This window comes from Paralichthys olivaceus, chromosome 24 (assembly GCF_024713975.1).
Source record: "Paralichthys olivaceus isolate ysfri-2021 chromosome 24, ASM2471397v2, whole genome shotgun sequence".
NCBI lineage: Eukaryota > Metazoa > Chordata > Actinopteri > Pleuronectiformes > Paralichthyidae > Paralichthys > Paralichthys olivaceus.
In genome coordinates this window covers 13545767-13561594 of record NC_091116.1, presented here as the reverse complement: position 1 = coordinate 13561594, position 15828 = coordinate 13545767, and the positions used below count along the sequence as shown (strand labels likewise).

Here is a 15828-nt window from a genome sequence, read left to right as displayed (position 1 = left end):
CAGCAGAGAGGAGAGGGCCCCAGACAGGGTCAGGACAAACCACACCGCCGAGCTGCATAGTGATGCTCCCACTCCGTCTTTATGTCCGCTTGGTTCAGCCGCACGTCACTTCATCCGAGCCGACGGCGGATGAGAGATTGGCTCGCTCAGGCACTTGACAACCATGTTGAACACCCACACACACACTCACACGTGCACACGTACATATACTGACACTCACAGAGCCGTGTCCACCGAGGTTTCAAATGGCCGCTCCGTCACAGAGTTATGTGCACACAGAGAGAGTGTGTGTGTGTGTGTGTTTTACTCACATGCCAAAAATTATTAGATGTGATCAGGGACACACACACACACAGAGTTGTCACCTCCCTGTCAGCATCCTGTGTGTTGTGTGACAATAAGAGTGTGTGTGATCGAGGTCAGATACGCTGCCACCCACGAGACTCTCATTAGAAGCTTATGAATCTCAAGTGTCCTGTAAACATGCATGACGTGTGTGTGTGTGTGTGTGTGTGTGTACATTGTTTTGTTCAACTGTTGACTGAAAGAAATGAAGATGCCGTCACTCACCTGCTCCTGTGTGTTGGCAGGTCACCTGCTCTTCTGAGTCATGCGCTCCGAGCAGCCGCCGCCGCCGCTGCACGCCGCTCACACTTTTTCGAGTTTCTCCTGAAATGGATGGTTGAAGGTGAGAAAGGCCAGAGATGCTGTTATTGCTGCACAAAAGCCCGTGGACACATAAAGTGTTTATCATCTGGGTGAGCGGAGAGTGAGCTCGCTAATATCCTGAGGCTATCACAACACTGTCCAATGAAGTCTGATTGACTCCATACATCAAAGTGTGTGTGTGTCCCAGAGAGAGAGAGAGAGAGAGAGAGAGAGAGAGACAGCTGTCTATGCTTTCAGGCGACAATGAACCCCCCCCCACACACACACACACAGAGGCAGGATTTTGGTATAATTGGAAAAGTGGTGTGGAAGATGCTGGGTTGCGAGCGTTGGGGGAAGTGCTGTGGTCACAGGAGCACAGTGAGCGAGCAGGAAGGCAGCGTGGTGGTGGCTGCGTCTCTACCTGACAGTGTGAGGGGGGGGGGGGGGGGGGGGGGGCATTATGAATGGACGGAACAGCAGGACGGGACGCTCGATTGGAAGCAACCGGAACCTGTTTGTTGTTTCAAACCACTCCCCCCCCCCATCTCTCCCTCTGATTATGCCTCTCTCCTTTGCTCCCTCCATCCCCGGGTAATTAGGGCACTGGCTGGAAGAATGATCAGCTGTCATCCCCGACGGTGGCCTTCCACCGCCTGAATGTCAACACTGTCTGAGACCTCCTGTCTGAGCAAGCACACTCAATTAGAGACACTCAGTCACCACAGGAGCCGGTGGGACAGACACACATACGAGCCTCTGCAGTTGTTCTCTATGTGAAGACACAAACCACGACACGTACGTTCGTCTTGAGTCATCACAGGAGCTGCCCCGTCGCAGCCCTTCCGTGCTTACGTTAGTTAAAACGCTGTGTTTCAGGACATACAGAGCGGGACCCTCCCTTCCGCAGGCGAGCATCGCTCCACGGATGAAAGCAGACGCAGGTAGGCGGAGGGTTGCGCCCATCGCCCACGTCAAAGTGCTGCAGAGTCAAGGGGCGAGACACCAAAGAGGACTTCTTCTTTATGTGTCTGCAGCCGGAACATCTGACGCATCTGTCGCACTTCTGGTTTAATGCTGCAGACAAACGGAGATAAAGTCTGCCTCGGAACTGGACCTGATAGAACAGGAAGTGATGACAGAGGCATAACGTCTTTAGAATTAAAGACTCCACAACACCAGGCAATATTTCTGAAGCCTTTTCTCTGAAAATGAAAGTTTTGGCAAGTTTGACAAGCGAGGAAGTTCAAATTGTGTCATTTTCATTGTAATTAAAGATATTTGACATTTAAATATTATGTCTGTCCATATTTTGTGAGTTTAGAAGAAATAATTCTACATTTTGGGATAAACCCTCTTAACGTCAACATGTCCAAAGAACAATGTTTTGTGTCAGCCATCATCGTTTCTGAAGCAAATCATCCATTTTTCATGGTTTCCTTGTATGAAATAGAAACAATAGACATTTGGGGCTGAGGAGCAGAAGCGCTCTCTGTCTGTATTTGTTTGATTCCTCTCACTGTATCGCTTCACTGTCTTTGACGAACAGTCGAGCTGCTGCGGACCATCTGGACGTCTCCAGGCTTCACATGTTCGAGATTTAACTCAGGCTGTTTCCACAGCAGGGTGCGATGGAGCGAGCAGGTAAAAAAAAAACAAAAACACAGCAGGAGAGGACAGGAAGTGACTGACGGACTCCGAATACAAGAATTAAACCTCCGACTATTTTGGTTCCAGTTTTTCTCTGGTTGTGAGACAGACGTGGGTACAGGAGAGGAAACGATGAAGCCGGAGTGCGTCTCCTTACCTCTGGAAGGATTCAAGGATTCAGAAAAGTCCTCGTTACCATAACGGAAATCTGAAACCAAAAAATAGATCATATGTAGAGAGTGCCTGATGATGGTTTAATCAAATCTGAGTATTTGAACAGCATCACGGGTACTCGCTGGGCATCCCCAGAAACATTTCCTCCAGCAGCTTGATCCACAGCACCTTGTCCAAACCGAACAGCTCCTTACCTGAGAGAGGAGGCGACGACTGGGGTTCAAAATATAACACTTATAATATAAAGCTTTTATTTCAGTGTTGGTCGGAGTCCGTCTCACCTTCTCACCTTGTGAACGATGAGAACTCTGCGTCGATGGCCGTTAGTGGGAAGGAGGGCAGACGGAGGAGGTCTTCCTCCAGTTTACGGGAAAACACCTGAACAGAATGAGAAATAAAGTTCTGTTTAACTTCACTTTCACAAAGCGTTACAAACAGTGGCGGCTGGTGAAAAAGTAAGTAACGGGAAAATCCTCGGGTGTACCGCTTTCAGGACGAGGAAGAGAGACGCCGAAAGGTGGAACAGTTGGAAACGACGAAAAATGTAAACGTGGAGAAGGAGACAGAGGACTACAAGGAAACAAAGAAGAAGAAGAAGAGTCGGAGAAGACGGCCTCGTGGGTTCTACTGGAACCTCCTGTCCGGAGGATCTTGTGAATAAATATAAAAAACAGCTTCTACCTGTTTCTGATTCAAGGCTCTGATCAACCACCACACTGCTGCAGAATTGCTTCTTAAACCTGTTTTCCACAGTAAATGTCAACATATCATCGGGAATCATTTTGAGTACAACTTCATTTGCTGATGAAATGAGTCTTAATGTAAATCGGTGGTGGAAATATGACCAGGTTTGTTGACATCAGAGCGGTCGACCTCCGCTCATGACCATTGATGAAGAAGACGTGAAACTTGAGACTGTGTATAATTGAAGAATATATATATATATATATATATATATATATCACGCAATTTAAAAAAGAACAGACTTTACTAACTGGAGTAAAACAACTTATTGAGTCGGTTTCACTGCTCATTGTTTCTCTTTCTTCTCTGAGGTGGTTTTGTGCAGCTCCCCGCCCTCGACTGTCCGCCGCAGGCTGTTGTGCCCGACCTTTACCTCCGTTCCACCTGTTCTCCTGCGCTCCCTCTCTTGTTTTTTCTCTCGCTGTCTCTTCAGGTGCCGCCTCAGCCCTGACAACTTTGTTGTACGGAAAGAGAAGCCTCACGGGAAGCTGCCTTTCTTGTCTCATTTCCCTCCTCCTCTTCTCCATGTAATCCTCAGCCACAGGCTACACGGTTTCTTCGCTGGCCGAGACAGGGAGCAACGAATTCCACAAACGTTGACTCTGATCGTGCGTTCGTGTGGTGTTGGAATAATCGGCCCCTTAAGTTGAAGCAGCTTGGAAAGTCCGCAAACATTTTGGTTCAGGAGTTGCTGACGTCATCTTTTTTTTGTAAATCAATTAGCATAATTTCACAATTAGAAGCTGCGAATGTGAACTTGCCAAATGTTTCTTTTGTCTCTCGCATCTGTCACGAGCTCCTAATCCTTAATCCCTTTTCTTTGCTGTTATATGTGAACATTATAAAGACGTTTCAGGAAAACATCAGTCCAACAGAGTCGAACCAACACTTCTGAATAAATCTTCAGAGGAGCATGTGAACGCACGTGAGACGCTGCTCCAACATCCAAACGTGCACTGTTAAAGAAAGGTGCGAAATTGTAAATGCGCATGTACTTGCATTTAAGTTCAACGGGTTTAAAAAATGAAATTCTACGGTTATAACGAGGGCGGGAACAACTATAAAGAAGATGATGGCACTTCAATGCACCGAATGGGTTTAGTTTGGAACAGATGTTTTTTGTGATTTAAACAATAAAAGAGTTTATTTGAAGAAACAAGAGAATCTTTATTTCTGGTTACTGCTGCAATTTAATAAATGTAATAAAATGTAATATGTACAATGAATTAGAATCATCAATAAAATACTTGATTACTAAAATAATCGACAGCTGCAGCCGTAGTTGTAACTGAGACGTTATTTAGATTTAAGTGTTGTTTATGTTTAAATCAGCAGGAAATCAACTGAGCAAAAGGTAAAGTACGTTTTTTTCGTAATAAAATGATAATTTCCCTTCAGCTGCTTGACTTCGATCGGATTTCTGATGAATACACGAGTCAGCGACGTCGTAACAATGGCTCTGACTGGCCGAAGCGTGATGGAGGAGGAAGCTGTCACAAGCCGTCAATAATTCTACATCCCTGTGGAAACTTTTACAAACCGCAGCGGCTGTTCATCGTGGCTAAATCTCCTCCGGCTGCACTTTTATAGCAAATATAAGTCACAGAATTGCATCTTGTCCTAATCATGAGCAGCCGTGAGACGTCAGCGGAGATAAGTGGGATTTATGCCTCTTAGCGTTCACCGCGTTACAGAGCAAACATAACGGACACACTACAGTCTTCATCGCACAGCGTTGTTAGAACGTAAATATACCACGTGAAGTTTAAAGGAGCAACATGTCGGAGTAATTAGGACTTACATGATAAAGAGAAGCAGCACAGGGACACACGCTTCGGTCACAGCTTTAATCCTAAAAACACAGATGAGACCTTAGTGATGCTTTCTTTCTTATTTTTTATATATATATATATATAATATAATTACAGTTTAGCTTCATGGTCTAAATTCTGTTTTATTGGCTTCCTGATTGAAAAAACTAAACAATACAAACACACTATACCAACATCATATATAAGAAACACTGGACAGACGCCTTGTTTGTCTTTGGTGCAGGGGTTTGTGGGTAAATCACTCCATCAAGGCGACAAGCTGCAATCAAACAGCAGCGGGCTGAGTTGTCGTCGGCGAGCTGTGTCACAGGAGAACGTGTGATTACTCCAGGCCCGCCGGACGGGGCTGAACCCGCCGCCGTCTCCTGGTGGCGATAGCCGGCTTCGCAAAGAAGACTTGTAATACTTTGACAAATGGTTATACAGCAGTTGCCAAATTAACGGTGACCTCCCCCCTTTGCTGTCTGCGGTGGGTGATAATGTGCCGAGTCCTGTCGAGAAGTGAGCTTAATGTTCAGGATAATCTGTCCATTATGTGAGTTCATCACCAGGAGGAGAGCCAATGAGGATCAATTAAGCTTTTTTTTCTCCGCAGCAAATGGGAGGCATAATTCTTGTGACAGTGATTTAAGCATGCAGACCTAAAATAGATTTTAAAATAAGTAGCTGTATGTGAAAATAACTGGTAATGGTGCAGATAGTGTGGTAGCCTCTCTAAATCACTGCGGTGGAACTGGATGCGCTTACTAATTGAGTCTCGGAGCTCTAATAGAAAGAAGAGCGAGGAGGGAAGAGGAGAAAGAGAAGGCGGGAGAGTTCTGATCATAAACAGTGTTTACTTAAAGCGCTCCATCGCCTTATTAGTATTAATAGCAGTGACTTCAGAAAGCTCATATTCTGCCATTGGACAGTTTTGTATTATTAATGATTGAAATGAAAGCCCGGGAGTGCGGCGCCGATGGAGGAGCGCTGCATAGCAAACGATGTTGCCTACGCCAGTTTACATAAGCAGCACTGGGGTAAACAGCGGATGTAGCTCAGCACGGGGCGAGAGAAACACCAGAGCAAAATGCTACATCCACACATTAGCCCATCGGAGGGTTCGGAGCAGAACCGACCTTTTGATGCAGCTGGTCCTCATCTGCGAGTCCTTTTCAAGCAGGAAAGTGTGGAGTGCTGCAGATATCTCGCCTCCAGTGCAACTTCTGTAACGTTGACCTCGTAGAAGTCGGGTCGAAGCGCAACCCGAGAGCTTCCTCGTCTTAATTAAAGACGCCATCTGTTAAATTTTATTATGGAAGCTGTTACGACAGCATTAGAGCAAATGAACGGAGCTTTCATTTTCCGCTCTGTATACAGGCAGCGGGGCGGCGTGTTGAGCACGCAGACAGGAGGTGTGGGTTCGGCGCTTGAGAGCTTCCCTGCTGAGGTGTCTTTGAGCAAGACGCAAAATCATAGATCTTTGGACTTGTCTGTATAATCTGGATAATTGTATTAAAGAGCATCCACAACTTTTCTTTTACGATTCAACTTCAGCGTTTTTGACCCGAAAGAGGCGAAACAGACTCACAGAATCATCAGCAAACACACGGCAGCTTATACCGAATCAATCTTTATTTATATTAAATTAAAAATATACTTTTGACAGATTCATGTAACAAACATGAGGAACGTGTTTTCTATGATATAAAGCTTTGGGTATGGTTTCAAAGAACTCAGGAGATACAGTAGATAAGGGGACGAGGGTGGAAAGCTAACAAGGAGGAGGAGGAGGAGGAGGAGGCGTCAGCGGAGACGCCCTCTCCTCTGACAGCATGCAAATCAGAAACAAAGTGAAAACGAGTCGAGTCATAAAGGCTGTGCTCTGCCTTTCAGGAAAAAGAGGCGGAGGAGGTCGGACTTGGCTCAGTAATATTTCCAGTAGAAAGAAGGTGAAACAGTATCTGGGTTAGTTGGCAGCACTGGTTTCAGGTGCGGTGAGATAACTAGCAGAAAGAAGCTCTCGTTACCGACAGTGGGAATGAGGAGGTGACGTGAACGAGCCCCCCCCCGCCTTCACCTGAATGCCACATGAGGACAACCACGAAGCCACCGAACGCAGATTCACATGAGGATGGGTAAACAAGCACTTTCTAAATCAAATCCCCATTAGTCAAAGGGTACACTTACATAAATGTATGTACAGCTCTGTTCCTGTGCGTTTTTGTACAGGTTGTTATAAGCAGGAGAAAACAGCAGTCGGAGAGAGGACCATATAAATTCAAACGCATCGCCTCCTTATTTACAAATTCACCACGTCGGCCATTTCAGTGTTTTATAAAAATACTATTCACATTTGTTGTTGAAGTGTCATTAGATAAATTTTGGAGGAAATCCCAAAGATTCTGTACATTTACACTGATTGGATCATTTCAACACGGGTGATGTGGAGGGCGTCCATGACTTGTGCAATTAAGATGTGAACAAAAAAGTACAGTAACAACACATTAGTGGAAAAAACATGTAGATTCAAGTTTTTTTTTTTCTTTAAAGAAAAAACATCCTTGATAATGTGGAAAAAATTCAATGCTAAAAAGACTATATAGGCTATTATACACAAAAACAAACCCCATGACACCAGTTTGTGCTGTGATTTCAGTAAAAATATCCAGAAATTTTAAATATGTGGTCACAAATGAGGAGATACAAAGGTGGAGGGCAGTAAAACACTTTGGGTACCATGCAAGGTGATAACATTAAAATGTCTGTCGCAGCCTCGACGGTCGCTGAGGATTAAACATCGAAGGATTCACGTCAACACGGAAACCATTTAAAAAAAACAACGATAAAAAGTGATCAGTCTCAAACACCAGTTGCTCTTGAGCTGCCGCGAACAGAGAGAGTGTTTGGGGCTGAGACGAATAGCAGCAGGTAACACAGACGGCCGAGATCCGAGGCAAAATATGTTTCAGACCAGAAATGAGATTACACAGTCGAGAGGAAAAATGATTGCTTCGAGAAAAAAAAAAAAAGGAAAAGCAACTTCAAAAACACCCGAGGCCTTCGGATGACAAAAACAATACTTGACAAACTTGATGGGATTCGATTAAAAGCGCAGGCGTTCCTCTGGAGAACATGCGAGCACGTCGGCCTCATCAGTGTTTTTAATCTACTCCTGATTCAAACGCATCTCTCCGGGTCGGCTGTGCGATTCAGAGCAGACGAGAGAGAAACCGAGCCACGTGTTTCGTCTTCTCGGTTTTTTTTTTTGGTTTTTTTCTTGAAACCCAGATCTTCAGCCGTTTCCATCAGTATAAACAAGCTCAAACACACTATAAATATTTCACACTGGTATTAAACGCTGTCTCCGTTCCACTGAATTAGAGCTCCAGAAGGGACTACAAAATACTCCTTCATCAAATAATCATGATACCATCAAAGCAGCATTGTAAATACTGTTTGAACTCACAAGGACATTCTCCAAACTGGTCAGTACCACCTTAAATGTGTGTTTTCGCCTGACCCCCCCGACCGCAGCACCTTCCTCCGACTCCTGCAGAAGCGACTTTGCTTTCAAAAGTGCTAAACGCTGGATAAACAAGTTGAATATTTCAGTAACGAAGGGCGGAAGTGCTCGCTTTCTACCAGCGAGTTTGATCAAAGTGCTGGAAGGGGAGGACAAGCAGATACACACACACACACACACACACACACATAGGAAATACACAAAAATGAATAATCCTAGATGAGAAAACAGCTCGGCCACAGCAAGAGGATGAAAAGACGTCGGGGCACGGACGAAGTTTTGCAGATAATGGCTGGAAAATGTAAAACTCGCTAAGGGTTGGAAAACTTCTCTCCGGCCGAACCGTTCATCTGGATGTTTGAGCGACGGGTGTGCGGCTCGGCAGAGGAAATAACGGCTGTGACACCAGCACTTTAAGCAGCATTGACTGGCAGCTCGCCCGCAGAGAGCTTCACCGGTGAGGGGTGTCTGGAGAGTAACGGGCCAATCAGAGCCTCAGCAGAGATTGTCTCATCAGAAACGTGTGTGGCGACGAGGAGACGTTGGGTCTTGATGGAGCTGAACCGTGGTCGAACACGTGACTAAATCCTACCCACGAACTTACAGCTGCACTTTCAGAATAACTTCATGATCTTCTCGTGCTGAGTCAGCAAAGTTTTATACTGTGGCTGGATTCTGGATCCTGAATGTGTTTTTGCGTTTCGGACACTAATGATTCTGGTCGGGATGAGTGAAGTTTTATTTTAAATCTAATACGAGTAAACCTCGTACTTTTTCTTTCTGTGTTCGACTCACAAACTATAAATAAAGATCGACGACGCGTCTCTTCTTCCTCCTGTTCTAAAAAAATGAAGCCACATCATTTGCAGCAACTGTGTCTATAAACATAAAAGTCTAATGACAACGGGGGTCGTGTTCTTGACCTCTGTCTGTGATTATAACGATAACAACGGTTTAATAATGTGCAGGTCTGAACACACACACACACACAACATGCACACTCACACCGACACACACACATCAGTGGTCTGCTTCTTCTCCGTGCTGGTGCTGTCTTCTTCGTCTCTTCGTAGATTCTCCCTCACTCTGTCGCTGTCGTCACCTCTCTGAGTTAACGGACGCTCTTTGGCAGAGACATCTTCCCTCCCACTCACATGGCAAGACGCTCGTTACTCATCTAACATCATGACTGAGCAGGAAACCCCCCCCCCCCCCCCCCCCCCGGGGACCAGTGTATATAGAACAATGTTTACAGTGTATTTTTTCCCTCACACCCTTTGGCTCATTCTCTCGAGTCGAGCATTCGTCCCCGTGTGTTTGTTCGGGTCACACGCGGTCGAGGAGCGATCACCGTAGTTTTGGCCGTCACAGAATCACAGTTACAGCAGAAACATGAGGTGAGTGTCGACGGTAAACTCAAGAACGAACAGTGTTATCTGAAAAAAGTCATTGACGCTTCCTGGAGTCGTTTGTTTCTCTGACTCTGTTTCTGTTTCATTCACGAAACCAGACGTTCTGACAGATGACGGAACGTTTTCAACAACGTCACAAACCCTGAACAGAACAATGTTCAGCGTCTTTACGACAGAAAATAAGAAAACTTCTGTTTCCTCTGATGAATGTGACACCACAGTGGCTGGCAGTGAGTTCAGGTCCGCAGTTGAATCCAGGACAACACGATACTTAACGTCCGCTGCTGTGTGACAGTAACTCGCCTGTTATTCGTCTTCACGTCCTCGGTGACTCGGAGTCTCTATCTACACAACGGGAATGGACTGGATATAGTGAAGCCGTGTTAGTTGGGTCTGCTTGGTTCCACCTCCTCCTGATGTTGCTACAGTCTACGGCAGATGGCACTGTTTGAAACGAGGCGGGTGGCGGCTCTGGTTGCGTTGTGCTCCCCTCCGAGTGGGACGGTGGAGCCGGAGAGGATGTTGGGGTTGTCGGAGGCTAGAAACGGATTACGGAACGCAGGTTCGTCACGTCGAACGATCTAGACCACAGTGTTCCGCTGTCGGTACGGAGGAGGGGGCAAGACGGTGCCGGCTTTCAGGGAGAACTCTGTCATGTATTCAGGGTTCTCGGCCACCACCGGCCGTATGTGTCCGTTCTGCTTGTAGAAGAGTTTGGCGTTGGTGGAACCACCCTGGGCGCCGTCAGGTGCCGCCTGGTTCGAGGGTTTGGGAGGCAAGCTGTGCTGCCAGTACTCTGGATTGTCAAAGGTCACCTTGAGCTTCTTCCCGCTGGTTTTACCTGCTGACATGTGGCCCCCGTGCTTCAGCATGCTGGCAGGGTGTGTGGATCCGTGGCTCTGGTACGCCGGCAGGCTGCTGTGCCCGATCGTGGCCGCAGTGGACAGGGCAATCGACTGACACAACTGGGGTTGGGCAGACGCTCCTGTTTGGCTCGGAGCGGTGGAGACGCCACCAGGCTGACCTGCAGGTTTGCCGGTGTGGTGGGCATGGAGGATGTGGGCCGGCGGGCCGTGGAGGCATGACAAGCCAGACGGAGACGGCTGAGCCGAGGGGAGGGGGTAGTGCGGCAGGCTGGTCTGGATGCTGAGAGGGAGGTGGGAGCCTGAGGTGGCGGCAGAGATGGACGGAGCCTGGGCGGGAAGAGGGAGACCATTTCTCCTCAGAGCTTCCAGGCCCAGATCGGCCGGGCTGTGGAAGGTGTTGAGGTAAAGGGGTTCGTTGATGTACTCGTCCTCTCCTTTGGGCAGACTGTTGGGTGTGCTGTGGTAGCCCGGGTTGTCCAGGGCGTGGATCTCGCCGTTTTTGCGCCGCGAGACAAACGGGTTCTCCTCGATCGGATTCAGGTATTCTGCAGCACGGGTCAGGAGAGGGAGGGAGGGTAGGAAAGTGGAGAAGAAGAGAGAAAAGGACTTTGTGAGAGAAGAAGACACAGAAATTAAATCAAGAGAAGATAAAACTAAAGAAATGGAAATTGAAGAAAGAGAGGTCACCGGCTAACGAGGAGAAAAGATGGAGATGGAGATGATAATGGCGATAATGGCAGCCACTCAGGACCAGACGGGCAACTTGCCAGCAGTTCTTTGGCACTAGAAGCTCCATCTGCCGGAGGTGAATATGCCGGCAAATGACCCCTCAGTGCTTCAGTGCTGTAATAGTGGGGTGCAAACCTATTGATTTTGCCCACTCTCCCACTCCTTGACATTGCATCAGATGCATTTTGCTGCAGGCTTTGTTATATTCCGAGCCGCTCGCAATCAAAGACGCTGGAGCAGGAGCAGAGCTGATGGACTGAATTATGATAAAAAGGCAAAACATGACTGTGGAGTAGCGGCGCACATGCACCGACGTACTCGGCAGGAATTTTAATCAATGGTATGAAATGTATCGCTCGACACGAGATCGTATTTTCTCTGAGCAGAAAGATGACAGAGCGGAGAGAAGGAGCACGAGGCTGGAGATCGCAGCTCAGACAGGATGCACCTGTTTTTACATTTAAATTTGGGTTTCTGTCGCCGGAGCAGCCCAGACGTCCAGCGCTCGGTGCTACTTGTATATTTGCGAGGAATTAATACAAAGGGATGAGGTTACGTTGAAGTTTAAGAGTTTTGCTCAGTAAAATGAACTCAGTGAACAAGGCCTGTATTATGTGATTCCAGCTGCTACAAGTACCTGAGGAGCTCTTGTCCTTCATCGGGGTCATGTATCCGTCCTCGTCTGTGTCCCCTCTGGACGTCCTCTCCCCGAGGAAGATGGTGGGGTCAGCGCTGTACCTCTGGCCGCCGCTGTCCTCGCCAGCAGTCTGGCTCAGGCTCTTTTTATGCAGGCTCCCATTGCAGCGCTGGTCCTCCAGGGCTGAAGCGGAGCCACTCGCTGCCTCCTGGTTCACTCCGGCTTGGGCGCCCATCACAGGGCCCTCTGCGGGATTTGGGCCGCCGTCTCGATAGCCAAACTGGTTCTGAGGGAGAAGACGGAGAACATGAATGTGAGCGGATGTTACTTCGGTTCAAAAACAAGCCAAACTAACGATGTGTGCAGTTCAGCAAACACACTGCGCAGTGCCAAAATAAAAATAAAAGGTTAGCGTTAGTTTATGCCACCTGCAGCAAAGGAAGTGAGACTTTAGCAGTGCAGCTGCCCGTTGAAGCTAATACTCAAAGTTGTGCTGGTGTAGTCATCAGCCTGAAGGGAGAGTGAGGGGCAGTCAGGCAGAGCTGGGATTCAAACACCTGAACCTCAGAAAAGAACAAAAAAACCCCACAAGAAAATACAAAACATGACATGTGCAGCAAAGGGCTTCTCGTGGTGCTGTCTTCGTTCGCCGTGGGCTGTTCAACCCAGGCCTACTCCTCTGCACTCTCACCAACTGCAAGCACTGGAGCAGCAATTACAGGAAGCGGAGCAACAAAACACAGGAAAAAAAAAAAAGAAGAAGGAAATGTCCCGGGGTCATATCTGTCCACCTACTCCCACTGTCTTCCCTCCATCGCAATCAGCTCCAAACTTCTCTGCTCATCCCTTCTTCAAAGCCAGTCATTATCCGCTGCTCTTTTCAAGTGTGAGCGTGAGAGAGAATCAGCCCAGATTAGATAATCGTCTGTATCTGACTGCGTCTGCGGCGCCGCAACCTGAATAACTAACTTCCCTCGGCGAAGGCGGCGAGCCGACGGATCTGAATGACTTCTCTGTTTGGGCGTGTGGGGGCTTCAGACGACGTATTCAAAAGAGTTTCAATTTGCGATAGGGGTGTTGACCTTGAGCGCGGAGGACCCTGGACGGATTAGCGTGCGTGTTTTTGACGTACGTGTGCGCTCGTCTGGGAACAAAGAGCCGTCGGCAAACCGGGCGGGTCGTGTGGGTAAAGGTGCAGAAGCTGCAGAGCCGCGGGCCGGCGGCACGTGGTGCACGCTGCAGAGCAAACAGCCGAGCCTGGCTTCATTGTCTACTAGTAAACGGCCCCGGCATTTTAAAAGAGCGCCTGTTATTTGCTTATGAGGCTCTGAGTAATGAAACATGGGGCCTGGGGAGCCCCTGCATAAAGAGTCCAGATTTAAGCCGCACACTCTGTGAAGGAAATGATGGAGGTGGGCCATTAGCGCAGGAAATCATCAGTGTATTGGAAGTTCTGAGTCACCTTGAGCACGTACAGAGGACGGAGAGCTTTGGACCAAAAGGGGAAAAAAACATTTTGTCTAGTTTATGTAGGGAGGACGTTTTATGGTTAGAAATTCCACATTTAGCCACTTTCATCAACTATCTTTTTTAAATTTAAGGTTATTACATTAAATATCAGTTTTCCACTTGTTTTTTTGTTTCCTTACTCTGTTGGAGTCAACTCGAGGCCGGGTGTTATACGACTGTGGAGCCATGTTGAAGCCTTGAGGCACCAGATACTCCTCGGCGTCCATCAGGTCGTTGAGATCCTCCTCGTCCAGGAGGCTCTGGAAGAACTTGCTGTCGTTGGGGCTGGGCAGCTTCATCCGGTCGTCTCCCTGAACACAAGACATATATTTAAATGTCCAGAGGAGTCGTATCATAGAGAGCTCTGACAGTGAACCCATTCAGGCGAACACACCTGGATGACCAGGTACCGCTGGGGGTCACGGGCCATCCTGCAGAACTCCGCAGCCAACTCTTTGAACTTGGGCCTGCTGTCTGCATCAATCATCCAGCCTGAGGAAGAAGCAGAGAACAAAGGATGTGAATAAAAGCCGGAGTGAAGAACAGTCTCCAAAGCAAAGTTGTTTGAATTTGTACGCAACTGTTTCAGTTTCCCACGACAGAAAAACACAGTGAAGTGGAAATGCAGCTTATTGATCGTCCACTATCTTCCGTTCTCAACCTTTCTCTTTTTCTCTTGGGCCAGTTTATCGTCATTCTCCAGGGAAGACTGTATCTGACCTTCTGCTGCATTCTCAGTTTGTCATAATTCATTTTCTCTCAGCTCGGTCATTGTCTCCGAGCTCAATGTGTGTGTGTGTGTGTACTCAGTCTGTAAGAGATGAGGAGAAGGTAGAGGTTGGGTAAAGGAACTGGAAATCACTTTGATGGGGTTGTATGCATTGTAAAAGTTATATGCCTTGCTCAAGAGCACTGCACTATGGGTAAAAAATTAGATATAAATATGAAATGTAACATGTGACATCTCAACCAGGAAAACACGAGAAGCCTGAAGTGCTCCTGCAGCACGGTGAGTTAAGGGAATCCTTTTGACCTCAGCGTTTTTAATATCATTGTCATGACACGTGTGATAAAATGTATTTCCCTCCTCCAGGACTGAACGAATCAGCTGCCGCTTCGTTATTATGCTAAATGGCTTCAGGGCTTTGGTGGATTGCTTCTGTGCTGTCAAAAGCCATTGGCAATAATTTTCCATTTGGATAAAAAACAATTAGATATGATGACATTTGAGTTGGATTAACATTTTGGTCGTGGGAATATGTTTTGATCTCAAGTTCCGAGCTGGATCACATCATTCTCTCTCAACACGTTTGGCATTTTAAGCACTCGGCTGTCGTCCTCGTCCACAGTGAATCACAATGAGTGCAAGTTTAAATTCACAGAGTTACAAGCTGCCAATAATAGAAGCTGATTCACGGTGCACGTACAATATTTGTGCAGGGGAAAAAAAAGTCATTAGAGGGAAAAGACGATGATGTGAGGACGTTTTTCAGAGATCTGCAGCCATCAGCAGAAGAGAGAGAGACGAGTCACTCCACCGTCACTGAGTTCAGTCGAGGTGGAGTATGACCAGGCTGCTGCCGGGAGAGAGGAAAGACGAGCAGCCGTTAGCTGGCGGAGCTCGGAGCGTGGATTGGCACGTGCACCTGGAGCGATTCCTGGAAATCTGTGACGGTGGATCCCTCTGCAGCCTCGTGCATCAGCACCAGGGCTGTGGATCCAGCCAGGGGAGGGATGAGCAGGAACGGCTGCAGGGACAGTTTGGGGGGTTTGTCTACAGGGAGGGAGGTGTGTTGGTCCAGATGGAAGACAACACGAACAAGGAAGTGGGCAGAGTCCCTGCTGAGGACAGACCACGAAGCAGAAGCTCAGTGTGACGACACGATTCTCTGTTTTCTGTCGGCTTTAATTTCATGTTTCAGCTTTGAATCAAAGCTCCGGAGCTCAAACAAACACATGAGCGGATAAATATTAAACACATGAAGCGTTTAACTGTGACAGCTGCAGCCGCATTTTAACATGATGTTCCGATGAAGCACAGTTTCATGCTCTGGTTTTAGAACAAGAGATATTTAATACGTTACCTATAAACTGGGCAAGAGCAGAACCATTGGACACGAAC

At 47.4% G+C, this 15828-nt stretch overlaps 1 protein-coding gene across 7 annotated transcripts in view; it reads right to left on the bottom strand.

The window, feature by feature from the left end:
• Nucleotides 1–1229: 1229 nt before the first annotated feature.
• LOC109646547 (receptor tyrosine-protein kinase erbB-4-like) overlaps nucleotides 1230–15828 on the bottom strand; it is a 198817-nt gene continuing 184218 nt past the window's right edge. For 4 of the 7 annotated variants that reach the window (XM_069521527.1, XM_069521524.1, XM_069521526.1 and 1 more), the window contains 4 exons: nucleotides 14101–14198; nucleotides 13847–14017; nucleotides 12198–12483; nucleotides 9764–11376 (listed from right to left, as the gene is read on the bottom strand). In XM_069521527.1, the coding sequence (XP_069377628.1) occupies nucleotides 10547–11376; nucleotides 12198–12483; nucleotides 13847–14017; nucleotides 14101–14198 (1385 nt within the window). In that variant the 3' untranslated portion in view covers nucleotides 9764–10546. Of the gene's footprint in view, nucleotides 1766–2455; nucleotides 2507–2610; nucleotides 2667–2753; nucleotides 2851–9763; nucleotides 11377–12197; nucleotides 12484–13846; nucleotides 14018–14100; nucleotides 14199–15828 lie in introns of those variants that run through there. The other 3 variants (XR_011240546.1, XR_011240547.1, XR_011240548.1) reach the window with 3 other exon arrangements.